The sequence below is a fragment of the Clarias gariepinus genome, chromosome 20 (assembly GCF_024256425.1).
Source record: "Clarias gariepinus isolate MV-2021 ecotype Netherlands chromosome 20, CGAR_prim_01v2, whole genome shotgun sequence".
Classification (NCBI taxonomy): domain Eukaryota; kingdom Metazoa; phylum Chordata; class Actinopteri; order Siluriformes; family Clariidae; genus Clarias; species Clarias gariepinus.
The window spans coordinates 24,736,570-24,764,556 of record NC_071119.1 but is presented as its reverse complement, the minus strand read 5'-3'; the positions used below and the strand labels follow the sequence as shown (position 1 = coordinate 24,764,556).

At 39.1% G+C, this 27,987-nt stretch overlaps 1 protein-coding gene across 1 annotated transcript in view; it reads right to left on the bottom strand.

Annotated features, from left to right (window-relative positions):
- ctnna2 (catenin (cadherin-associated protein), alpha 2) overlaps positions 1-27,987 on the bottom strand; it is a 359,773-nt gene that overhangs the window by 301,107 nt on the left and 30,679 nt on the right. Inside the window, exons 3-6 of the mRNA XM_053479933.1 lie at positions 21,042-21,237; positions 14,928-15,094; positions 14,260-14,379; positions 13,187-13,453 (exon numbers count right to left, since the gene is read on the bottom strand). Of these exons, the coding sequence (XP_053335908.1) occupies positions 13,187-13,453; positions 14,260-14,379; positions 14,928-15,094; positions 21,042-21,237 (750 nt within the window). The remainder of the gene's footprint in view (positions 1-13,186; positions 13,454-14,259; positions 14,380-14,927; positions 15,095-21,041; positions 21,238-27,987) is intronic.

Sequence of the window (27,987 nt, the reverse complement as noted above, 5' to 3'; positions counted from 1 at the left end):
CCAGTGTTTCGAATATGCAGAATCTACCGTGATGGTGTCCAAGCACCAGTGAAACACTGGGATAAGTGCATTAGTGTAGCAGGACTGTACTCTTAGAACTGTGTTCTGTTATTCTGCACAATCACAAGTCCTGCTTTGACTCGAACGCTATGTTGTAGTATAAATAAACTATAAAGAAAAATACTATAAAGAAAAGACATCTTTTAAATCTAAAGAAGGAAAGAAAGAAAGAAAGTGATAGAGTTTATGGAAAACAAAGAAAAATACTTAAAGAAATAGATTAAGATCATGGAATATAGTAAGAATCAGTGACTATTCAAAAATATTATAATTTAACCAACCTTCTTGCTTTAAAGCGAAAGCCAGCGCTGCTTAAAGACTTGGTAATTGTTTCACAATCACATATTTTAGCTCTAATAGACGTCATTATGTAGCAGCGCACGGGGAAAGGAACTTTCTATGGAACGAGAGAGCTGTAGTTATAAGTTCTTATAATTTGTTCGAAGCTTCAAATTGCACAGGATTGTCGGGTAAGAGCTCACCTAATGGAACACGTCCAAGTGGAACAATGCCTAATCAGCTCAGGTTTAAAAAGCCTGTGGTTTTCAGCTAAAAGAAGAAAAGGAAAGGGTCTCAATGTCTAAAATGTTATAAGAACTACACGACAGGCCCTTTTTATGAACTACAGACTGGATCCTGCTGTTCAGGGGGTCAGACGACAAGCAGCACAGATGTGGTCCAACATACAGTAGATATCTGAAAGACTTTTATAACGCCACTAGTTCTTGGATACGAACACCTGTTGAGGAGGTCACTGTTTGTTTTCCGGTTTGTTTCTCCGTAGTTTTCACATCTGGTTTGGTTCTAGTTGTGTTATTGTATTGTATAGTATCGTATTGTTTCGCTTTGTTAAAAGTCGACCCCAATTATCACATCCATCGTTCAACGGGTTCAGTTTCCCCTTAAACAGTCATCCCAAAGAATTTTTTCGGGTGAGTTAGTAAGTCAGATTGTTTTGCTTAGCATTTCTTCAGTCAGTAAAGAGTTGGTTTGTTTTTTTTCCTTTTTCCCACATCAGTAAACATCTGTGGGCGACTGAAAATAAAAATGCATCACCAACTGGCAAAGCCTGAGTGAAAATGAAAAGGTCACTCTGTCATATCTTTTCACAACACGAAAAATACCCCAGATGACTAACAGAAAAAAACAAAACAAAACACCAACTGTTTTGACTCAACAAACTGATCCGAAAAAGAGAAATGATCGCAATCCTGGAACACCCAAGCTTAAGGTGGGTTCGGCATGAGGAAATGTCAGGCAGTGATGCTACTCATTATTGATTGGTTGATTTCTTGAACATTCCAAGCGAGCGATTATGAAAAAGAGCAATCGATTTAGAATCGTTAACAATTTTGTAAAAACAAGTATAATAGCAGAGGATGTATCTTAAGGTGACCTGTTATACAATTTTTCTTAAAAAAAAAAAAAAAAACAAGCAAAAAAAACAGTTAATACCAGATGTGGGCGTTTTTTTTTGTTTGTTTTTTTGCAAAGAAAATGAATAAAAAGTAAACCACAGATGAAGGAATATAAAGAGTTTAAGATGAAAAATCTGTCACAAGGACTATGAGTCCTGGAGACGGATTTTTTTTTAATTAATTTTTTATTAAAAACGTACCCTGCAGGTGGCGCGCTCTAAGCTATTCACACGCTCTTGAGCAGCACAGCATCCTTTACTGTAAGTTTGTTCAGAATTGATAAAATCATGATAATAACAGAATCGTGATACGAATCGGATTGACTTGTGGTATCGTGATGATATCGTATCGAGTGACCCCTAAAGCCTACGACTGTAAATATTTATTGGTGTAATAGATGTTTATGCGAGTTATCCTAGTTAATGTGTGTGTGTTCGATGTACTCTGGTTGTAGTAATAGTAAATGGTGGTGGGGTTGATTTTCTAGAAAAAAAACAACAAGCATCATATTGTGTAATAAACCGATTATTAATTGATCATCGACTGATTTACTTAAAACCGATGACTGATTATGGAAAACATTCTTTTTTATAGTTAACTCGAACCGTGAGCAAAAAAAAACTGATTTTTTTTCCTAACAAACAAACCTGAGCGTCCTTGATTTCTTTCAAAGGTAAAAAAAAAAAAAAAACGAAGCCGCTTTCTTGATAAAGGTTGTCCTTATTCAAGCTTTAAATGAATTAATTTTATTATTATTGTTGTTATTATTATTATTATGGATTCATTCCGTCAGAATAAATCTAAGCATGCAGCAGAAACATCTTTTACCCATAATGGAAGTAATTCAGCAACAAAATAGGCGTCATTACTCACAACACTATGTAAGGCTTTTTGCACAACACACACACACACACACACTCACGTCCATTAACGTAACATTCTGCCAGCGTCTTGGACCTAATTATTGTCTTTTGATGGTAAACAGATTCTGAAAAAAAAAAAATCACACACCTCCGTGACAGTAAGCGAGGCTTTTGCTTCGCACGTACTGCTGCATAAACAGAGGAGGCTAAAGCTCTGTCAGAAGACGAGGCTGAAGACTGCGGGCTTTGTGCCGTGACTGCAGCGAGTATGATACAGTGTATTAGTGTGCGCGGAGAAAAAAACAAACTTTGCAGAAACAGAAGCTCGGGCTGAAGGAGATAAGAAAGGGCTAGAGCGCTTGCTAATCTCTCTTCCTGTAATTTTTTTTTTTTGTTTTGTTTTTTCTTCTCGTATCCAAGGGAGCCACGCGTCTGCAGACACGTCCCTGAGCGATGGGCTCGAGAGCGACTCGACTCAACCCGAAACAACTCAGAAACAAACTTTTCTTTTTCTTACTAAGTTAAATTAAGCAAGTACTTTCTTTTTTTTGCTCTAGAAGGCACTTTGCTCGCTGGCAGGATGTTCAGTTAGCACTAGCGCACTTAGCTTATGTTTGTTGGAATAAAAGCTTCAACCAAACTATTTTTGAAGCATTTGAAGAAGATAAAACGTGCTGGTGTGCGAAAAAATAATAAAGCGATGTCACAGATCATAGACCTTACCCGTTCCTCCAAGCAGGAACCCTGACGTTAAATAAGCAGTGGATTATACATGTATATGTGTCGCTGTTCCCATGATGTCCAATGTTGTGTTTTTTAAGGTAGAATAGTTTAGATAAAATTACTTTGAGATAACATTGGGATGCCACTGCGTACATTTAGACATTTGGCAAACGCTTTTATTCAGAGCAACTTACATTTTTATCTCATTACACATCTGAGTAGTTAAGGGGTTAAGGGCCTCGCTCAAGGGCCCAACTGTGGCAACTTGGTGGTCGTGGGATTTGAACCAGGGATCTTCCGAACCATAGTCCAATGCCTTAACCACTGAGCTGACCTCCAATCTGCACACAACTTTTACATCGGATACCATGATGCATCCCTTTTATTTTATAAACTGGGCTTGGAACCAGCAATGCATACAGCACCTGGTCTTCCACCGGGACCAAACAGCGGCAACCCCCCGGCGGAACAATCCTCGAACCCGGATCCTCTGATCAACAGCCTAGAGCCTGAACCACCACTGCTCCTATGTTGAAATAACCTCGACAAACACAACCTAAAGACAATTGTATTTGTAACTGGAACCTTTATTCTGAGCATTTAGACAATGTCGGACCACATGTATGCACCGTTAAGTTTCTAGCCGGGTTTAGAATTCCGACTCGAGATCATGGCGAATACAACAGTGTATCTCATGTCACGCAGCTTTTAGCGTTGTAATGTTCCCTCTTTGTTTAATATTCTTTTACAAATATTACCATGGTGTGCGTCTTAGCTCCCTGATTACTTTATAAAATAGTGTTTGTGGTGCCGTTTGTCATGTACAGGCGTTTACTAGCACCCCCTAGTGGTCCAGTGGTAAACACGCACAACAGGAATCCAGAGCTCGAGTTCCGCTCAAGCCACCAGTTTGGTATTAATCCAACATTGTGTCCGGGCCAATCGTTCGACATTATCCCATCGCTCATGTAGTCACTGCTGTTCCTACATAATTCCATTGATGTAATTCTAACTTTAAAAAACAACCTAATACCCAACCCACCCAATGTTCCAAACTCTATAGCACTGCCAAAATACCCCAACGTCACCCAACGTTGTGGCAACTTAACACTCCTCCAGGGTTATTGAATAATTTAGTTCTGACTAGCTAGCTAGTGCTAGCTTAGCAAAAAAATTCCAGGTGGGTTTCTCAAAGGCGGGACTCTAAAGGAGTTGTACAAACAAAGGGAAATGTACAACCGTCAACAGTTCTTCAACCTCAGCTACATCTCTCCAGTCCATAACTTAACTTTAACAGGTTTGCAAGCATCTTCACTTTCCAAATTCCTGGTAGTAGTGCATGCTTATGTCCCCTGTGATGGACTGGCACCTGTCCATGGTTTACCTAATTCCCTGTGTCCCCAGGGACAGTCTCACCCATGTGACTCTGTACAGGACGGTCTTTATTCCAGTCGGAGAGGCTCACAACCCTTCCACACCGCTTGAATCTGCCATGGAATTCACAGCTCCGTTTACTCCAAATATTCCTATCCGTATCCGGATACAAACCTTCAGTGGGTGTGGTCAAATCCTAGAGGTTTTTTTTTTCCTTCACTCCTCTGAATCTTTCTGAACCCATGACGGGTTTGAGCGACAAGAGAGAGACGAAATAAATCGAGTGATTCAGGTACGTGCTCTAGCCGAGTCTTGTTTTCACTGCGGTAATGAGAACGCAGGCTTTGTGGAGGAGTGTGTACCAGTGTGTGTGTGTGCGTGTGTGCGAGAGACAGTGTAAAAGTGTGAGTGCGTCTGTGTGTTTACACTGCACCTGTGGACAGCGTCCGTGCTCAAGAACTAAGCGAACAAGTGAGCATCCTCTCAGCGCCATGTCAGAAGCCCTGATTTGCGGCGGTACGGTGCCACCCGACTGCCCCGCTCTCTCACACACACACACACACACACTCACACACACACACACACACACACACACACACACACACGCAGTTTACTGCCAAGACATCATTACTTATTTTATTCTGGAACAGACACAAAGAAGTAAAAGGAGGGATGGAGAGATGGAGAGAGAGAGAGAGAGAGAGAGAGAAATGTGTGTGTGTGTTTGTGTGTGTGTGTGTGTGTGTGTGTGTGGATTCAGGAGAGAAGCAGATTGGAGAGCGCCGACTGACATGGCGATTACCTGCAACCCTTATTCAACTGGAGGGAACACATCTCCCTATATTAGCCTCTGTGTGTGTGTGTGTGTGTGTGTGTGTGTGATATTTCCCTGTGATGTCTGCAGAAATGTGTTTTGGGAAACAAGAACCTTCTGTACATCACACAGTTCCTGTTCAGTCCGTATGGAGTGAATCACATCCGGTTTTGGGAATATAATCTGTAACGGACCGGTGCGAGGCCGTAAACATCCTGGTGCAGTCTTAAAGCTGATTAATTTCCTGTAACCACCTGACCTACAGTGATTTATTCCTCCAACGCCACGGCAACCGCTCCTGACAGAAGAAGGAACGAATGCAAGGCGGGAAACCGAAGGAAAGATGGAAAACTGGATAAAAAGAAGGAATGATAAAAAGGATAAAAAGTAGAAAGGAAGGACATAAGGAAAAGCGAGAAACAGGATGAAAAGAAGGAATGATGGAAGGTATGATGAAAAAAAGGAAGGAAAAAACTAACAAATAAATGAAGAAAAATAATAGGAAAGGAATGAAAGAAGAAACATATTAAGGGCTGAAAAGAATAAAGAAAGGAGAAAGAAAGGCAGGATGAAAAGAGTGATACCCCCAATACCCTAATACCCCCATCTCACCTACTAATACCCCTATCTCACCTGCCAATACCCCTATCTCACCTACGAATACCCCTATCTCACCTACAAATACCCCATATCAGCTACTAATACCCCTATCTCACCTACTAATACCCCTATCTCACCTACTAATACCCTTATCTTACCTACTAATACCCTATCTCACCTACTAATACCCCTATCTCACCTACTAATACCCCTATCTCACCTACTAATACCCTTATCTTACCTACTAATACCCTATCTCACCTACTAATACCCCTATCTCACCTACTAATACCCCTATCTCACCTGCCAATACCCCTATCTCACCTACGAATACCCCTTTCTCACCTACTAATACCCCATATCAGCTACGAATACCCCTACCTCACCTACTAATACCCCTATCTCACCTACTAATACCCCTATCACACCTACTAATAACCTTATCTTACCTACTAATACCCTATCTCACCTACTAATACCCCTATCTCACCTACTAATACCCCTATCTTACCTACTAATACCCTTATCTTACCTACTAATACCCTATCTCACCTACTAATACCCCTATCTCACCTACTAATACCCTTATCATACCTACTAATACCCTATCTCACCTACTAATACCCCTATCTCACCTACTAATACCCCTATCTCACCTACTAATACCCTTATCTTACCTACTAATACCCTATCTCACCTACTAATACCCCTATCTCACCTACTGATACCCCTATCTCACCTACTGATACCCCTATCTCACCTACTAATACCCCTATCTCACCTACTAATACCCTATCTCACCTACTAATACCCCCATATCAGCTACTAATACCCCTATCTCACCTACTAATACCCTATCTTACCTACTAATACCCTATCTCACCTACTAATACCCCCATATCACCTACTAATACCCCTATCTCACCTACTAATACCCTTATCTTACCTACTAATACCCTATCTCACCTACTAATACCCCTATCTCACCTACTAATACCCCTATCTCACCTACTAATACCCCCATATCAGCTACTAATACCCCTATCTCACCTACTAATACCCTATCTCACCTACTAATACCCCTATCTCACCTACTAATACCCCTATCTCACCTACTAATACCCTATCTTACCTACTAATACCCCTATCTCACCTACTAATACCCCCATCTCACCTACTAATACCCCTATTTCACCTACTAATACCCTTATCTTACCTAATAATACCCCTATCTCACCTACTAATACCCCCATATCAGCTACTAATACCCCTATCTCACCTACTAATACCCTATCTTACCTACTAATACCCCTATCTCACCTACTAATACCCCATCTCACCTACTAATACCCCTATCTCACCTACTAATACCCCATATCAGCTACTAATACCCCTACCTCACCTACTAATACCCCTATCTCACCTACTAATACTTACAGGAATAACAGAGAGGGGCGGGTTATCAAGGGCGGGGCTACACTACAATAAAAAAGTAATCTAAGTACTCGAACCCATTACATTACTTTGTAACACATTAGAGAGATCAGATAGAGAGAGAGAGAGAGAGAGAGAGAGAGTGTTTATTCTGGACACTTGGAAGTTTATAGTCATGCTAAATGAGTCTGAATGTTATCATTATGAAACAGGAAGTGACATCAGAGTGACACAATTCTGATGAACAAAAGTGATATTTGAATGTTTTAATGTATAATTGGCCTATTGATACACGTTTACAGAGGCCGGTGTGTGTGTGTGTGTGTGTGTGTGTGTGTGTGTGTTTGATAAGTGTGAGTGTGTAGAAGACGAACAGATGTTTCCAGGTCATTAGGTAGTTTTTTTTCTTTTTGTGGTTATAATCACACGTTCGGATCGCTGTGATCGTCGGTTTGACAGCTGCACCCCCTAATCCCCCCCCGACACACACGCACTCCCCTCCACCGCCCGCCCCCCCGCAGTGGCAGCAGGCTCGACTGTCGCGCCCCATCAGCGGTGTGTCAGGTGCTAACGCTAATTTGACAGGCAGCTTTTATCCCGCGGATTCATTTCGTAGCAGGGGTGCGCTGATGTTTTCTGTTCCCCGTGGCGATTTTGTCACAGGAAGTGACACGGCTCCGACTGTGACGGACGCGGGAGGAGGCAGTGACAAAGAGACGCGCAGCTTCCAAAAAGGATGGGGGGGGGGGGGGAGTCCTCTTATCAAAGTGCAGGAAGAAAGGCCATGACACTGACCGTCAACACACACACACACACACACACACGTGGACAGTACAAAAGGACAAGGGGACAAATAACACAAATACATAAAAGATGTGCAACTGTACACACTCTGTGTGTGTGTGTGTGTGTGTAGCCAGCTAAAAGTAGAAGGGAGAAAGAAGCTACACTGTGCCTCAGACAACATCTACATTTCCTTCAGATGTTATAGAAAGAGAGCTCTAAAATAGAATGAAGGAAGGAATAAAGGTGGGAAGGTAGGTAACGATGACACACTGGCAGGGAAAGGAATGGAGGAAGGGATGAAGGAAGAAAGAAAATACAAGAAGAAAATATAGGAAGAAAGAAAGGATGGAAATAAAGAAGGAAGGACGGAAGTTAGAAAGGTAGGGTAAATATAGGAAAGGAAGAAAATTAGGAAGAAAGGATAAAATACAGGCCGTCTCCGACTTACGAACATTCAAGTTATGAATTTCCACAGATATGAACAGAACATCGGTTCTACTTCCAGTTCAATTGTAGCTCACGTGTATTGTGCAATAAAAAATGGACACTGCAGTGCACCAGATACCAATATTTACAGATATACTGTATACAATATTTTCAGTGTGTAAGTGAATGTATAAAATGTCTAAAGTCTGGTATAATCTATCTGTGTGCATGTGTGTGTGTTTGGGGGAAATGAGTCGGCCTCGCCGGTTTCAATGAATCAGTCCGGGAGCACGATGATAGAAAATGTCTGTCCTGTAATGCTGTCCTAATAGTGAATAATCCTATTTTTAGAGAATCCTCAGCAAAACAGAGTTCACAGTCCAATACAGTGAAAAACAGCTCTGAGACAAAATGGCGGCCGGGATCCACCTCGCGATCTAAATGTGCAGAGACAAGACTGTGAGAGTAAATACTCCTCAGGTGCAGTTTTTGGCCACATGATGACAGGGATTTAATCAAGTCGACTGGTTTGCCTTACATTGTATATCTGTGTCAAAGGCATATACGTTTCACTTTGTCTGACTTAAAAACAAATTGGACTTGTGAACGGAACTCGTTCGTAAGTAGGGGACTAAATGTACAGGAATAAAGAAAGGATGGAAATAAGGAAGTAAGGAAGGATTAAAGGAAGCAAGGCACACTGGGAGGGAAGGAAGAAAATAAGGGAAGCAGAAAGAGAGAAACCGAAAAAAAGGATGGAATAGAGCAAGGAGGAAAGGAAAACAGGGAGGAAGAGAGAATGAAAAATAATAAACAGTGTTAATGAACTGTTAATGCTGGAATTATTCAAAGAAAGACATGTTAAGCGATGAAAAAGAAATGCAAATGAAATGAAAGAGAATATGGATGTGAAAGAGGAGTAACCAAGAGAGAGAGAGAGAGAGAGAGAGACTCTGCCTCTTCACAGTTATTAGCCTGCATAAGAACATTCAGTACCTGTTAGATCTGCAAAGTTCAAAGGCAAAACTGCAATTTGACCCCACACTATACACACACACACACACACATACTCGGACATGGTCACTCACACTCATCTCATACGTGTTTCTGTTGGATCCCTATGTACTGTATAGTGAAGTATATGACACTTGTAAGTGAAAAACAGAGAAACAAATGTGTATGTGTGTGTGTAGGTGTGTGTGTGTGTGTGTGTGTGTGTATGTCTGTCTCTCTCGGCGTGGGAGATTAACTGCCCGGTTTCCATGGTGATGGACATGGAGCAGGTTGACAGTGGAGAAACCTCAGGACCAAAGAGAAACTACTGCAGTACAACAGTGCCCCCTGCTGCTGACTGCAAGTGCTACAGCTACACTACTCACTGACGCACACACATACGGCCAAATCCCACCCATCAAACAAAAGTATTAAATAGTACACTTTAATACACTGCCCGGACAAAAAAAAAAAAAAAATTCCCACCTGGAACATCTTGAATGAGCGTGATGGGAGATCACTTAGACACTTAGTGAGATTATTATATTATATAATAATTTACATTATATTATAGTGAAAATAACTCACGACTATGTTTAATAGTGAAAGTAAGAGCGCATTTCTACATGCACAATGTAAAGAGAACTCGAGGGATTGGGACTAAACAGCTGCGTAGCCTCTAATATAGTAATAAAAGCACTTGTTAGTGAGAGTCCACCTGGGAAAAGGGTTTCAGTTTGCTAAGGAGCATAAAGACTAGACTTTAGAGTGATGGAAAAAAGGGCCTGGGACCTTAACCCCTTTGGGAAACTTTTGGGAGAAGACTTTACGCAGCGGTCTTACATCAGAGACTCACATCATCAATACAAAATAATAATAATAATAATAATAATAATAATAATAATAACTTTAGAAAAAAATTAATGCGTCTCCGAATGGAAATAAATGTTGTGACATTGTATAAGCTTACATACAGTTTGATATTAATGCGTGACCTTTTTTTTTTTTAATAGTGTGGAAGTGTGGGCTCTAAATCCATGGCTGAATCCCACCCTGTGCACTAAACTACTAAACAGTACGCTCTAATGATTACTACACTGTGTGTGTGCTGACGTTTACTACTGAAGGGAGCAGCAGGATCCAATCAATACGTAATTTAAGGTGCATCAAAGACACAAGTGAGCAAGAACCAGATTAATTAACTAATTTATTTATTCATTATCATTTGATACTAAAGGTCAAAGTGCTGCTCATAAAACCTGAAAAAAAAAAAAACTAAATTAAAATTAAATTAAAAATAAAATAAATTAAATGTATAATTTATAATAAAAAATTCTAAATAACTCAATAATTTTTATGACTTATGATGTAAATAATAATAATTATTATTATCATTATTTTAATTATTATTATCATAATAACAAAAAATAGCTTTTATAACTTGTTAGTTTGTAATTTTTTAACCTTACAATATTATTTCAAGCAAAATCTCATAAAAAATATTATATATGTTATAATATAAATAAAATAAAGAAAAATCTGAAACCTTGCCGCATGTCATAAAATAATAACCATTTACAGACAGTACCTTTTTTAATATAATAAAAAATAAATAAATAAATAAATAAATAAACAAAGTTACCATGATCTGACCCTCGGAGGTAGTAACACGTATATAAAAATACCGCTGAAAGACTCGAATTGGCCTGGATTTGCATACTGGGGCGTGATTGGCTCTTACAGATTATGATGCAATGACATGATACTCGACTCTTCTCTACGTAATAATTCTTCCTAAATGATTGAATCACGTGAAAGACTAGTGAAAAGGGGACACACTGATGCTTAACGCACACTAGCACACTAGCACACTAGCTAGTTAAGCAGCCGATGTAGCAGTTTAGTCGTAGGCGTGAAGACGACTGAGAAAACGAGAAATGAGTCGTAAATCATAATAAGTGAAATAAAACTCTAGTAAACCAGACTGAGAAGCTTCAGCGATTTCTAGGAACTAAATGTGAAATGTGTTGAGAGATAAAATATTATTAAAGTGACTTTTATTCCTGTTTAATATTTGTTGCAGTTCCATTATGTCCACAAGATGGCAGTGTCACCTTGCACATGAGCACTAGTCTCTCTCTCTCTCTCTGTCTCTTTCTCTCTGTCACTTCTTAGCCAATCTGCATTCTTCATTGTGAAGAAGTGGGCGTGGTCATAAGGAGGGTCAGGAGGTGTTTCACAGCAAGGCCGCATGTAAAGGCTCTGATCCTGAGTGTAAAGAGGACCTATGCGCGCGTGTGTGTGTGTGTGTGTGTTCATTGTGAAAATAATATAATAAAAATTATATTGTGAAACATTGTGAAAATAATATAATATAATTATCTCAGACACACTGGGAGCGATCTGTAAAGAATAAAGCTCACAGCATTAAAGGTAACTGCAGTCATACGGGACAGACGGGACACTGGGGAACAAGCTGTTATACAGAAATCATCAACAACATGACGGATAGTTACTACCATCACAAACTCCCCTGTTATAGCGCTACAGTAATACAGTTATACCTTTTCTCACTCACACTAAGTGAAAACTTGGGCTGTTACAGCCCTGACACTGGAGACTCCTTTCACAACCCTCACATAAACTTCTCCTTACTTAAAGAAAACTTCACCGTGTGGAGGGTGTTACTATTAAAATGGTAGTGTATTAGAGCCATCACATTAACACGCTGTATATATATATATACACACATATGCCTCGCATGTTGTGGAGGTAGGCAGGGTTTTTTTTATTGCAAAAAAAAACATATTGCAAGGGTCAGGGGCGGAGCCAATTATATAAAAAAAAAGAAAAAAGGAAAAAATCTAAACCACGATGATGATCCGGTGCATGGCACTTTGCTTTCTTAAAAAAAGATGAAACAATAATCTTCTTTTCTCTTCTTTTCCTCTTTTATATAGCCTAAGTATTATTTTACTGAAAAGTATATAAGGCCTATATATTACATTAGAAATAAATATTTAATCATATTATTATTATTATTATTATTATTATTATTATTATTATAAGTTTTTATTTTGTATTGTTACTATTTAGGTTTAAAAAATGTTTATATAATATCCAATGTTTTGGAGATTTGTATAGTTTTTTTAATATAGTTTATTCTTTTATAGGTAATAAAAAAAATACAAAAAAATATTATTTTACTGAAAATAGGGAAAATATATTAATATTATTTTTTACAATAGAAATAAATGTTTTTATAACTGTAACTATTAAATTAATATAATTTAATATTTATTATTTATAGGTTAAAAAAATCTGCAGTTAACAGTATTTGTAATGTAAAGTATTTGTATTTGTAAAATATACTATTTTATAAACATAAATCATCATGTACAGTACCATTTTTTAAAGAAGCACTCTAGTGATATGTACGATATCTCAGAGACATGACTATGATCACATTGCTATGGCCACGCCCACTGCTCCAAAGCCCCGCCTCCTGACATCAGTAACATCTGGAATAGCATGATGTTTATGTGTAAACTTGTAGAAACACAACTCTGTTCGAACACAAGGACAGGGAATATTATAAACCGCTGCAGTAAAGTTTACCCAGAACCCTCGGTGTGTTGATAGGCGACGGCGTTAGCGCGCTAGCTGTACCAAGACAGGGAGGGAGAGAAACTCACGTCGAACTCGTTGAGGGCGGCGGCCAGCTCCCCGATGCCGGCGTGCCCGTGCTTCTCCTCGTTGGGGGAGGAGGCCTGGGCGGCGCTGGAGATGCCCACGATGGCCTCCTGCACCTGCTTGAAGACGTAGTCTCGGTTGGCGCGAGTGGCCGCTACGTCCGGGTGCCGCAGGAAGGCCTGAGACGCCGTGTACAGCATGGTGGCGTTCTTCTTCAGAGCACCGCGCGCAGCCGCCATCTCATCACGACACTGAGGGTCCTTCAGCTCCTGCAGCGCACACACACACACACACACACACACACACGAGCGACAACATAACACAACACATATACAACACATACACACATATACAACATATACACACACACACACATATATATAAACACACACAAAAGCAGCAGATCAGTGCATAAACTCCTGTCTGTAAAACTTCTTTTTGTTATTCTTTTATTCTTTCTTTTCTTCTCTTTTTTCCTGTTTTTTTTCTCTTTACCTATTTATTATTAAGTTTTGTTCTTCTACTACATTGACTTTCTTATCTCTTCGTTTTACTTTTATTAATTTTCTTTACTTTTCACCTTCTTTAATTTTTTTGGTTTATTTTCTCACTTTTTTTCTTTATTATTTCAATTTTTTCTTATCTTTAATTTTTATTTTTTCTGCTTTCATGTTTTGGAGCTTTATTCCTTCCTTTCTCTCTTTCGTGCTTTGCCTTCCTTTTGTTTTTACATTTTTTCCTTTTTATTTCCTCTTTTTTACCGTCTTCACATTTTTTCCCATTTTCTTCTGTTTCATTTGTAATCCTCTACCCTTTTCTCATCTTTTTTTCCCTCCTTTTTTTTCATTGTTTCCTTTAATTCCTCTGGGCCTTTTCAATTTCACTTTTTCTCTTTTATTGTAATTTTTTTTCTTTTTCCTTTTTTCTTTCTTTTCCACTGTTTTCCTATTTCTTTTTAACATCCTTCCTCATGTTCCTCTTTTCCTCTTTTATATTTCGTATACGTCCTGCCTCTGTCTGTCTCTCTGACACTGGGGACTCCTTCGCTCTGAGATAAACGAGTGAGGGTTTTCACCTGCTGTCTGCGAGCAGCGACGTAGTTCAGCTTCACCATCTCCTTCCCAAACTCCTTAAAGCGGTTTGCCAGGTCCTGCTCGTTGGTGGCGTTCTTCACCGCCTCGAGGGCCTCCTCCACCTCACACACACACACACACACACACAGATTCAATTGAGCTTCAATTAAGATCCAGTAAATGCATTACCTTTAGTGGAATGTTTTGCATTCTGATTTCTTAATGAAGATTGACAAGCATGAATCTCTCTCTCTCTGTTTGAATGTTCATTCTGCCACAAATCACTTTCATAAATACATTATAAGTCCATTTCACTAATCTCACTGTAACTCCTGACAGACACTCAGGAAATAGAAGTCATCTGATTTTCAATAAATCTGCAAGAGTTTTATAGAAAAGAAAATAAATCGGAAAAATGGGGAAAAAATAAGAAAAGAAGAGAAAAAAAATGATAAAGCAAACATAATAAAGAAAGAAGGGAAGAGAAAAAGAGAGAAAAAAACTATGCTAACAGAAAACATAAGAGAACTAAAAGAGAAATGTAAAATTAATAAAAGAGGACAAGAAAGCAATAGTACGAATAACAAAAGAGATATTTAATACAAAAATTATAGAAAGATGAGAAAATAGGGGAGAAGAAAATGAAGAAGTAAGGATTAGAGAAGCGTACGATTTTGAGGTGAGCGAGCAGTCTCATGACATCGGCCATGTCGGCGAGGATGAGGAGACGAGTGACGGCCGAGAGAAGAGCGCGAGCAGCTCGGACCATCGTTCCTCTCTTTACTGAAGAACAGGGATCATCAGCAAACTCTGAGGAGGCCACGCGCATACTCTCACCTGGAAAAGGAAGAGAGAGAGACAGACAGGCAGAGAAAGACAGTTAGGGACAGAAAGACAGACAGTGAGGGGGAGATTGTAACAGTCAGAAATAAGGATGGTAACTCTGTACACTGTCTCAAATATAAAAGCAAGTACAGTATAAACTGAAAAGGAAAAGAAAAAAAGATAAGAAAAGAGCGGATAAAGAGCATGGACCAGCAGTACAAGACAGCAAGACAGTAAGGGAATGAGGTAGTGAGACAGTAAGACATTACGACAGCGAGTAAGTAAAAGAGTAAGAGAGTAAGACACTGAGGCAATAAAACAGTATTGCCAATATAATGGCAAGATAGTAAGACAGTAAGGAAATAAGACAGCAACAGAATGAGATAATGAGAAAATGAGATAAGACAAGGAGATAATAAGAATGAGATAGAAACAGCAAGACATAGTGAAAGAATTAAAGAGTGAGAGAGCTAAGCATGAAAAAAGGAAGACACTATGACAGTGAGATAATGAGACCGTGAGACAATGGCAGTGACAGTGTGAGACAGTGAGATAATGCAACAGAGAAAACAACAGAACAAGACAACGAGTCAATAGAAACAGAGACAGTGAAACAGTGAGAAAATGAGACAGTGAGACAACAACAGAATTATACAGTGATGTAATGAGATCGAGACATCGTGTAAAATGAGACAGTAAGACAATGAGTTGGTAAGACAACGCCACAATGAGAGAAGACATTAAGACAATGAAAAAGTGAAACAGTAGCAGGTGAGACAGTGAGATAGTTAGAGTAAGTGAGATAATTAGATCAAGACACAGTGAAACATGAGACAGTGATACAATGGAAAGTGAGACAGTGAGATAGAAAGTGAATGAAACAATGAGAAGGTCAGGTAAGACAGTCAGACAGCCAGACTGTAAGACAATGAAAATGTATCACAGTAGAAAGTAAGACAGAAAGATACAGTAGTAAGACAAAGAACTAAAGAACATGTGACAGTGAGATAGTACTGTAGAAAATGAGACCATGAGATAATAAAAGAGAGAGGTAATATGTCCATAAGACAATGGAACATGGGACAGTAAGACAGTAAAAATGAAACAGTGAGATATTAAATAAATGAGATAATACAGTCGTAAGACAATGAAACATGAGACAGTGAGACAATAGAAAGGAGATTGTGACACAGTGGATGATGAGACAGTCAGACTTTAAGACAATTAAAAAGTATCACAGTAGGAAGTAAGACAGCAAGATAGTAAGACAGTGATAATACATTCACAAGACTATAGAACATGTGACAGTGAGATAGTACTGTAGAAAATGAGACCATAAGATAGTAAAAGAGAGAGAAAATATGTCAATAAGACAATGGAACATGAGACAGTATCACAGTAGAAAGTAAGACAGCAAGATAGTAAGAGAATGAGATAACCACGTTCCTAAGACAATGAAACATGAGACAGTGAGACAATAGAAAGGAGATAGTGACACAGTGGAACATGAGATAGCACAGTAAGTTAGACAGTAAGGGAGTGAGACAGGGAGTCAGAGACACAGACAGCTCTCCACGGGTCACACAGTGGGTCTTTCTCAGTCTCCCGTGTGAGGGTAGAGAGATTATTTCTGAATGTTGAGTGAAATTAGCCGAAGCCCAGCAGGGAATCAGAGCGGATATCAGGGTGCGGAGGAGACGCAGAGGGAGAGCAGGACCGAGCCTCGCCTCTCTCACCCTCAGCGTGTAAACCGGTTATTACCAGTCAGGCTGCTCGGCATCCCAGATACGACCAATACAAATCCTATTACGGTACTGACTGTCTCAGTGTGTGTCCACGACACGCCAGGAGACAGAAAGCGAGCGAGAAAGAGAAGAACTTAACTCAGATCGGAATCCATCAGCGAGGCAGCTCACAGACGGACAGCGCAGGGACGAGAAAACAATAAACAATATAGAATAAACAAATAAAAGTTCGTTCCAGATTCAAATGATTTTTACTTTAGCGAAAAAAATCTTTAGCACCAATTATACCAAAGTTAAATCTCTATTGATCTTATAAAAAAATATGCCATGAGATATGAAACATTTCCAGCATCATGTGACCATGTTATTCATTAAACAGAAACGTTCAATAAACGGATAGAGTTAATTAAGCTTGTGGGCGGAGTTTGCTAGACTGAGAACGTACTTCTTCCTGAAATCACACGGCGCACCGCCTTTAGTATAGAGCGACACACTGCAGAGAACCGTGTGTGTGTGTGTGTGTGTGTGTGCGCGCACATGTGTGTGTGTGTGTAGAATCAGTGAGACAAAGTTGATGAGATAGCAGTCCTGACTCGACATACATCTCGTACGAGAGACAGAGAGACAAAGAGAGAGGGAGACAGAGGGAGACAGAGAGACGCGGACAGGAAATCAAACACAGCAACCTAAAGACAGCATTATGTTAGTGCAGTGTTGACCTTTGACCTCGAACATTATGTGAAAAAGTGCAAATGTAGCTTCATTAAAGAAAACGTTCAAGCAGCATCATTACTCAGAGGCTGCCACACACACACACACACACACACACACACACACACACACAGAAGGGAGGAGATGGCTAATACTGTACAGTTCCCTACAGAAAAGAAAATCTAATAAAGACATTACAGTGGAGGGATCATATTCCCTGGTTCCACTTTTATCTTAGATATTTTTATCTTATTTTTAAAAAAATCTTTTTAACAAATTACAAATTATTTCTATAAAGCAATGATTAAATAAAATAAAAAAAAATGTATTTTTATTTTTTCCTTTATAATAAAAATAGCAGATCTTTCTTTTGCTTAAAAAGATTTTTTTTTTAAAATAATTTTTTTATTTCGCATTAAAGTTTGGACATGATTTGTTTTGGTTTGATTTATTTAAAAAATAATAATAATAATTTTTTAAAATAATTAATAATAATAAACAAAAACCTTGCAATATGACCCAGAGACAGGAATCACCAGGGATCGCCCGATACGATATGATTATCACGATACCTCGGCTGCGATTCGATCTGTATTGCGATTCTATAAATATCAAATATTTTATATTTATCCTGATTAAATATATATATTTTTTAAGATTTTATTATAATTATAAAACAAACTGAGGATGCAACACGGGATGCTGTGCCGCCTGTCAGTGTGTGAATAGTTTAGAGCACGCCACCTGTAGGATTATAGGAGAACGATTCAAATTCAAATTAAAATGAATAGAAATATAAAGAAATCATTTCAAAAATCGAAAAATAGTCAGTGCGCCGATAATCAGAAAAATCGTGATAAATCACTGAATAAACTTTTCTCTTTAAACTCTAATATTAACCCTGGGGTGTGCAAATTTTTGAAATTTTTATATCCATTCCACATATTAAAATAAAATAATATAATATAAAAAATAATGTATTTCTGCTATAAATTATACCGTCGTGAGATTTATCGACAGTATTAGAGATAAAAGACAGATTTTTGTGATTGTTTTTGTCTAAGCGTGTGTGTGTGTGTGTGTGTGTGTGTGTGTGTGTGTGTGTGTGTGTGTGTGTGCGTGAGTTTTGTCTGTATGCCACGGAGGACGTGTTCCGAACACGCTGCTAACGTTCAGTTTGATTCATTCAGATCTCGTTAATATTCACACCCACTCAGATATCCGCATCAGTACAGAAAGAAACACACACTCTCAAACGTGTGTGAAAGCATTACACACTGATTTAATAAAACAGCTCCACACATCACTACTGTAGTACTCCTCATCTACTCCTCATCTCTCACAAACGGACCTCGCTCTTATAAAGAATTAAATAATGAGAAATAAGTTGAAGTAAAAGGTAAAACTTTAAATGTGTGTGTGTGTGTGTGTGTGTGTGTGAGAGTGTACGGCTGCTCTGCACAGCACACTGATTGAGCTTTAATTGAATTTTTTGGCGGAAGAGAGATGTGTGCTGGGAAACGCTAGAGACCGGGGGAAACGCTCTGTGCTGCTGGAACAACGACTCGTTTCTGAGATGCGACTAAAGAAAGAAAGAAAAAAACACAAAAAGAAAGAACCACAGAAAGGAAGGAAGAAAGAAAGAAAGAAAGAAAAAAAGAAAGAAAGAAAGAGATGAAAATCAAGAGTTTGACAGCATCATTACGGTGTTTACACCACATGCAGAGAGCAGGAGTGAAGAAACCTGCGACTCAGATTCACTGTGTTTCAGATACACTGGTGGAAAGGACAGTAAACAAAATAAAATAAATTAAAAGGAAACAGATCAAAAAGAATTATAAAAATACAGTAGAACAATTTTATAATTATTATTAATAATAATAATAATAATAATAATAATAATTAACAATAATAATAATCATAATCATCACAAATGCAAAATATTTAACAAATATAGGAAAATGTATGATAATACACAAGATACAGTAATAATTTATTTATTTATTTATTTATTTATTTTCTTTTTTTTTTTTATTCATTCATCAATTCATTTTTTGATTGTTTAATTAAACAATGGTTTCATTGCCCAATACTTTACATTAATTATATCAATCTAATATAATTAATTAATTAATTAATTAAATATTAAATCTATTTCTTTATTAAAACATTTATAATTGAATAACCAAAATCCTTATCTTAATGTACATTTGGGTTTAAAGTGACATTATAATACTTATTATTATTATTAGATAATAATAATAATCATTAGATCATAAATAATAATATTTTAAACATCCAATGCTTTACATTGCAATATATGCCTTATATGTTGCAATGCACATGCAATATAATTTTATAAACCAACTAACTAACTAAAGAAAAGTGAGGTTTTGTCTGTAGATCGGGAACTCGCTCTTTCAATGATATCTTTACATTTCATACACTGGAGGACTCTGAGAAAATCAGTCTCAGAAAAAGTTCTGTCTGCATGTCTGTATGTCTGTCCAGCCAGATTTTGTCTCAGCATCACACAAAACTGACTAGACAGAATTTTATGGAATTTTGCAAGTCCTTCGATTTTTGCCTGAAGTTAAAGCTGCGCCATAAATGAAATCAAAACGTTGAGTAGAAGTGAATTCATGAACAGATTAAGTGCCAGACGTCACATCAGCCATCGCTGAGTTTTCCCTCAAGGTGGGCACAGAGACACAAAAACTACCGTCATGCACCTATAAGGCTCCTCATGAAACACAAACAAACACGCGACACAGCAAGTACAGTAAAAAACTCGAAAAAAAAGGAGAGAAGACTATGAAAACGAAACTTTTAAACATGAATGGACAGATCGGTGTATGTTTGTTTTTCCTGCCGGAAGTTTGAAACCAGTTTGTCTCATATCATCTAAAACAGTGGCGATAATAACAAGCAGTATGGTCAAGCACCACTATGAGATAAAACACACACACACACACACACACACACGGGTCGTTAGAGCAAACATATCCGCAGCAGACCGAGGTGGGGGCATGTAAAATACCCGACCTGAAAGCCCGGTATAAATAGAATTTATTTATAATTTAATAAAACTAACAAAAAAACAATATTCTCATCTCAATGTCCATTTGGGTCTAAAATCCCATTATAATAATAATAATAATAATAATTATTATTATTATTATTATTATTATTATTATTATTATTGTTGTTGTTGTTGTTAATAATAATAATAATAATAATAATAATAATGCCACATTAGACCCAAATGCATATAATAATAATAATAATAATAATAATAATAATAATAACAAATAAACATAAACTTTATATAAGAAAATGCTAGGGGAACAAATAAACATGTGCACACATATTTATAATTAATTAATTGCCTAATTAATTCTGGCTCTGACAGCCTAATCCCACACAAACAGTTATTATTTTTATTTCTAGCATTAAATCCCGGCCACATTCCATACACTGAGCCCCGAGCGTCATGCCCTCACCTTGCTTCCGGACTTCCTCCACAGCGGTGATCAGCTCCTCCTTCAGGTCCTGGCTGTCCTTGGCGATCTGCTCGCCCTTCTCCAGGAAGTTCTGCGTGGCCTGCTCTACAGACATGGCCAGGACGTGGGCCTTCTTAGAGCGGCCCTTCTTCTTACTGGACGGTCCTTTGTTACTGGTGTTCACCAGAGTGGTCACCTGTAGGATGAGATGAGAGCACAGGTCTTAAACTGGCACGATCAGACGACTTATCAACATCCAATAACTTTCTTGCGGATTAAAAACGACACGGTCACAATCAGACGCCTCGTCTCTTACGCACTCCGAAAAGCTGCTTTTCCACACTTTGCTTTGCGATGCTGAGTGGCAGGAATGCTAATTGCGTCCCAAAAGATTAGCCTCCACATTTTTTTATGCTAACGCTAGCCCTGGCTGGAAACGCCTGATGTGATTCCTCATATCAGCTGTGGTGCTGAAGTGTTTAATCACGCATTACAAAATTACAAAGGTCCTGTCATCTCTTTTTTTTTTTTTTCTTTTTAAATCATTGGCTTAATAGAACCCTAACTCATTCCCAAATGTCAGCTTTACATAAAAGAAAAAGTGCCGGATCGGCGTCTTGCTGGGAATGTTAATGGATTTTAACATGACTTTCAGAAGCTGTGTAGCTCCACTTATTAGCAAAAAAAGAAGAACAGAAATCCCTGCTAGGGGACAGGAGTAGCTTAGTGGTTGAGCTGATTGGAAGGTCCCAGATTCAAACCTCAACACCTCCTGGTTGGGCCCTGGAGCAAGACCCTTAACCCTCAACTGCTCAGATATGAAAAATGAGATGAGTCGCTCTGGATAAGAGTGTCTGGCAAATACGCATATGTAAATGGACCCAGTACCTTCCGGTTTCTAATCACACTAATCCAGACTGACCCTACAGTACTTTCTAGCTTAAAAAAACAGACAATAAACAAAAAATACAGCATCAGATCAGTTAGCTTATAAATGATAAAGTAAGAAGCAGCTAGCTAGCTAGCAAACAAAAATATGATAAAGTACATTTACGATTGTGACTCTGGCGTACTGAGAAAGCTTGATGGGGTCCAAACACTAGTGAAACACTGGGATAAGTCAAGTCACGTAGGCTGTATTGTCGTTTCAAGCATTTACAGTCAAGTGCATTACTGTATCAGGGGATTATATAGAGAAATAAAGGGAGTTTTTACTCTCAGATCTGTGTTCTGTTTTTCTGCACAATCAAAAGTCCTGCTTTGACTCGAACGCCATTAAGTATATGCGTAGGTGAAGTAGACTGAAAAAGGAATAAATTAGGTTTTTTAACAGGCAATCTCGATATTACCGTCACCAATCCTGACAGCAGAGACCCTTCCTCAATCCTCGTCATCATCATCATCATGATCATCATTATCACTTTCTCAGTGCTAATTAAGATAATAAGCATAATCCGTTAGAGTGAGGTCAGCAGAGTGTCTAATGAAAGTGACGTTACTCGCTTCTGTAATGGGGGGTAAAATCAGGCTGTTGTGTCCATCGACTGCAAAGCTAATCAAAACAATATATAAATAAAAAAATAAGTAATTGTGTCTCTCTTTTTCATTTTTTTCAAGGTTAAATAAGCCGCAGGAGAAAGTGGAATAGCTCTATTATCGTTTCTCCCATCTCTGATGTTCATCCTCAGTACATTACGAGGTAAAAATCCAATTCCGCTAAATTGTCTATTCTTTCAGCCAATTATAAAAGAAATGAGAAATAGAAAAAAGAAAGAAAAAAAAAGCCCAAAGGGTGAGAGCTTAGTGGAGGCTACCTAATAACTGCACACTGGTTACTCAAAATGTGGCGGTTTTTAAGGCATTTTCACTCTAACTATTGTATATAAACATATAAACTTGAGTACCATCCAATTCTTAATTCTTAGGGTTTAATGTGATGTTGGCCCCGCCCCTTTTGCAGCTATAACAGCTTCAACTCTTCTGGGAAGGCTTTCCACAAGGTTTAGGAGTGTGTTTATGGGAATTTTGGACCATTCTTTCAGAAGCGCATTTGTGAGGTCAGATACTGATGTTGGTCAAAAAGGCCTGGCACACAGTCTCCGCCCTAATTTATCTAAAAAATTGGGGTGAGGTCAGGACTCTGTGCAGGCCAGTCAAGTTCTTCCACACCAAACTTGCTCATCCATGTCTTTATGCACCTCGCTTTGTGCACTGGTGCGCAATCATGTTGGAACAGGAAGCGGCTGTCAGTAAACTGTTCCCACAAAGTTGGGAGCCAGAAATTGTCCAATATGTCTAGGTATGCTGAAGCGTTAGGAGTAGCTTTCACTGGAACTAAGAAGCCGAGCCCAAGGACTGAAAAACAACCCCACATCATTATCCTAATCCTCCCTTCCACCACCAAACTTTACACTTGGCACAATGCACTCAGTTGTTCTCCTGGGAATCGCCAAACTTAGACTTATCCATCGGTTTGCCAGACAGGGAAGCGTGATTCGTCACTCCAGAGAACACGTCTCCAGTGCTCTAGAGTCCAGTGGAGGCGTGTTATTCTCCACTGCATCCAATGCTCTGTTATGTAAGGCTTGAATGCAGCTGCTCGGCCATGAAAACCCATTCCTTGAAGCTCTCTATGCACTCATGTGAGCTTATCTGAAGGAGACATGAAGTTTGGAGGTCTGTAGCTACTGACTCTGCAGAAAGTTGGCGACCTCTGTGCACTAAGTTGGCGACCTCTGTGCACTATGTGTCTCAGCATCCACTGACCCCGCTCTATGATTTAACATGGCCTACTACCTCATGGTTGAGTCGTTCCCAATCGCTTCCTTATCATTATAATACCACTAACAGTTGACTGTGGAACATTCTGTAGCAAGGAAAATTCATGACTGGACTAATTGCACAGGTTGCATCATCTGATCATGGTATCATGCACAAATTAACTGACCGGAGGTCCTACCACAGTCATAAACAGGGGAAAAATACTATTGTCACCATTGGCCTCCATGGTCCCTAGTTGGACTGAGGAGGTTCCAAGGATGGATGGAAGAAATTAAAAAAAGTAAAAATCAGAAAAGGGGGCAAATAATTTTTCTCGGAACTGTATAAAAACACTTTTTGACCAACCAGATTCTAGAATTCACTTGTTCCACCGATGCACACCATACGGGCCAGGATAACACTCTGTAAACTGTGTAAAGGTGAAACCTTCTCCACGCCTCCTATACACACTTTCACAAACAAACTGCACCAGATACTTGCAACGACAGCATTCAAAATTTCTCAAGTCCTACGTCGTTCAGCTTGCTTTGATGAGACATGGTGTGAAAATCTGATTTCATGACACTCTTAAAGAGAGCGAGGGATAAACAGGAGATGGAGCGTACATCTCCCAGCAGAAAGACGTTCAATTTCATGGCCTTTAAACGAAATCTGTTTTTTTTTTCTGCCGCTGCAGTTTCGCGTCTCTTTGTCAGTCAATCCATCGCTGCTCACGCGCAATCCTGTCACCAAACAGAAAAACTAATAACAGCAGCACTGAAGCCGTGCTTATGATGCGAGAAGACGAATCAGTTCTGGTTTGAGAGCTGCAGATTTTCCTCGGGTTACGAAGCTGAAAATGCCTTTAATACTGAATGCCTAAACCGACCAAACCTCATCGTAACCAACCGAACATTACAATCTGGTCGGGTATAGTAATAACCCAGTTCAGATCTGGTGAGTACATGATTGTGCGTGTGATTATTGATGCTGGAAACCTGACTAGGAAGTAGCATGAACTTCTTATCCATTTTAACCCCGTTACCTCTGATTTCTTCCATACTTTTAGGAAGTTTTTTTATAAAAAGCTTCTAGATAAAACCAAACTTGTGTGCTCAAGCTACATTCAAGGGGAACTTTCTTTACAAGGAAACATTAAACATAAGATGTGGGAACGGTGGCTCAGGCGCACATGGCTCTGGGTTGTTGGGTTTGGAATCTGAAGATCCGGGTTCGAGACCACCTGCCGGTTGGTTGCCACACCCCACACTACCCAGCCACTGCATGCAGTTCCGGTCACATTAAAGAGATTTTAATTGAACATTTGTTAAATGTTAATGTTTAAGATATTAAAACTGCATAATCTGTTTCCTCTAACCAGTTCGTAATGTATTAGACTATGACTGTGATTAACTAAATAAAATATTTTAATCAATGGACAGCAATAATTATGAGCAAAGTGCATGTAATATGCATAAAATAATGCATTTGAAATACGTCTCAGCCATGTTCAGGCCTGCCTTAATTTTTTTGGCTAATCTCCCTACTGTTAATTTTTTGTCCATCTCGGCACACAATCCATGCCCTGTTAAACCGCCGAGCAAACCCGAGCAAAAACATTTTCCGTCCAATGCTGGGAGTGATAGTGTAACGCCTTGATTAGTCATTTTCCCTTTTAAGGATTTTGGGAAAGACTATTTTCCCAGAGTATTCCCTTCTCCCTAATCTTCTCAGGCATTGCCAGGTTCTCAGGCCGCTGATGCCAGATAGCTGTCTGTATCATGCTGTGGGAAAGAGTCAGCGTCTGAGAAGAAAAAGAAGAAGAAGAAAAAGGGAAAGGAGATGAATCAAGTGGCTGGTCGCTGTGCTGCTGTGCAAACCGTCAGAACCAGCACGTATCAAAAGCTGCTCGTGATTCAGAAAGACAACAGTCTGAGGTTATGATGCTCAAAACATCAGGAAAAGAGGAAAAAAGAATGTTTTTCTAAAGCTACTCCGTTTCTCAGTTCTATCAAATGAGCAGATATGCCATAACGGGATTGTACAACACGCATCCAAATGAGAAACGCCTCCATCTAACGAGTGCAGAATGAGACACAGAGTAAGCAGCAGACAAAAGTCAATGCAATCTGATGGATGGTTGGTGTGTATGTGCAGAACAATCCACTATCATCTCTTCATACATTATCCTTCTTAACTTCTGTTCTATGTAGCACCTCTCCATTCAGTGCTACCTCAAGTTAGGGTTCTCACTTGAGATTCTCCGCCTCTGAATTTCCACCACACCTCTGAGAGTTGAGAGTTCTACTTCCAGAGCGATCGCTGCATCTAGCGTTGACTGAATTCTCCTTTCAGACCTTTTCTGCTCAAGGTTTCTGACTGTAGTTCCTCAGTCTTTCCAAGACAAAAAAGGAGTGAGTGTGACAGCCGGAGCCTCCTTGAGAAACTGTTCTAGATTCCTCAAGATGCTCCATAAACTAGCGAATGTGCTCGTAAAGCTGCACTGAGTGTACCTGAGACTGCTGATTCAGCAGTTTCATGGAGAAACCTTTAACTTAATCATTTTGTAGGCAAAGCCTTTTACAAAAGTACTTTAGCTCAGGGTTCTTCTGTGTTCTCTTTCTTAATCCCCTTTCCCTATTTCTCTCTTATCATGAGTTTTCATTTGATAAAACTTTTTTTTTTTAACGCTCTAAACTGCATCTTTTGTGTGACAGCACTTCTCTGGATGAGCGATGTTACAACAGCGTATTTAATGAAATGTCACGTTAAATGCTACTGCCGATGCTAATTGCCACCATCTTTAGTCCGGTGTGAAAAATGAACCGAATGTGAATGTGCTAAGTGACCTTAACCTCCAAAAGTGCTCTGTTCATTCCTGTGGCCACTGCAACCAGCACCCGGCACTTAACCTTCTCTTCTGGACTGTGAAGAACTGCATCTGCACTCCATCACAGAGCAATAACACAATTAACTGTGACTTGTGTAATGAAATCTGCACAGTGCTGAGTGAAGCGACCAGTCATGGGAGTTAAAGCTGCTGCTCCTGCAACACTACAGCATTCCGGTGAGGATTTACAGGCTGCCATGGCTGTGTCACATTTTTAGAGAATTAAAGTTAGCCATGTGTGAGAGAATGGATAGATGGATTCATTGAAGGGTAACTGAGTGGGTGAATCATTCGGTGGTAGGCTGTGTTGTGAGTGAGTGAGTGTGCATGAATGGAGGAATAGATGGATGGATAAATAGATGAATGCTTGGATAAATGGAGAAGTGATTGGTTTTGGAATTGATTGATTATTTGGTTGATGGTTAATGGAACACAAATAAAACAGATTCTGCATCAGTGTGGACAGAGGGATGGATGGATAAATAGATGAATGCTTGGATGAATAGATGGATTAATGGATAGATGGATGAAGAAGTTTGGTACATATTAATAATTTGATGAATATTTAATGGAAAATCAGTGTCTGGATCACTGGATGGATGGATGAGTGAGTAAACTTGTGGGTATATGCATGGATTGATGCATGGACATACTAAGTGAATCACTGGGTGGTAGGCTGCATTTGTGTGCGAGTAAGTGTTTGGATGGAGGGATGGATAGAATAGAGTGTCTGGATCATTGGATGGATTGATAGATGGATGGATGGATGGATGGATTTATGAGTGAGTGAGAGTGTAAGTGGATGGATGGATTGCATGGATGGATAGGCTAAGTGAGTGAGTGAATCACTGGGTGGAAAGCCGCATTGTGAGTGAGAGAATGAGTGCTTGCATGAATGGATGGATGAGTGATTGGGATGGAACAAATTGATAATTGGGTAGATGAGATTGTTAATGCAGAAATGAACAGACTAGCATCTGGCTCAGTGTATGAATTGAGGGATGGGTGGATGGATGGATGGATGAATTGATTGGTGTGTGAGTGGGTAAATCAGTAAATCTCTGGGTGGAAGGGTGGATTGTAATTAAGTGAGTACAGGTATGTATGTATGGATGTATGGATGAATCGATAGATGACTGGGTTGGTATAGATTGATAACTGGGTAGATAGTTATTGGAAAAAAATGAATAGATGAGTGTCTGGATCAGTGTACATGGATGGGGGGGGTAATTAAGTAAATAGATGGATCAATCCATTAGGGGGATGTGGATATTGATTAGTGAGTAGATGGAAAGG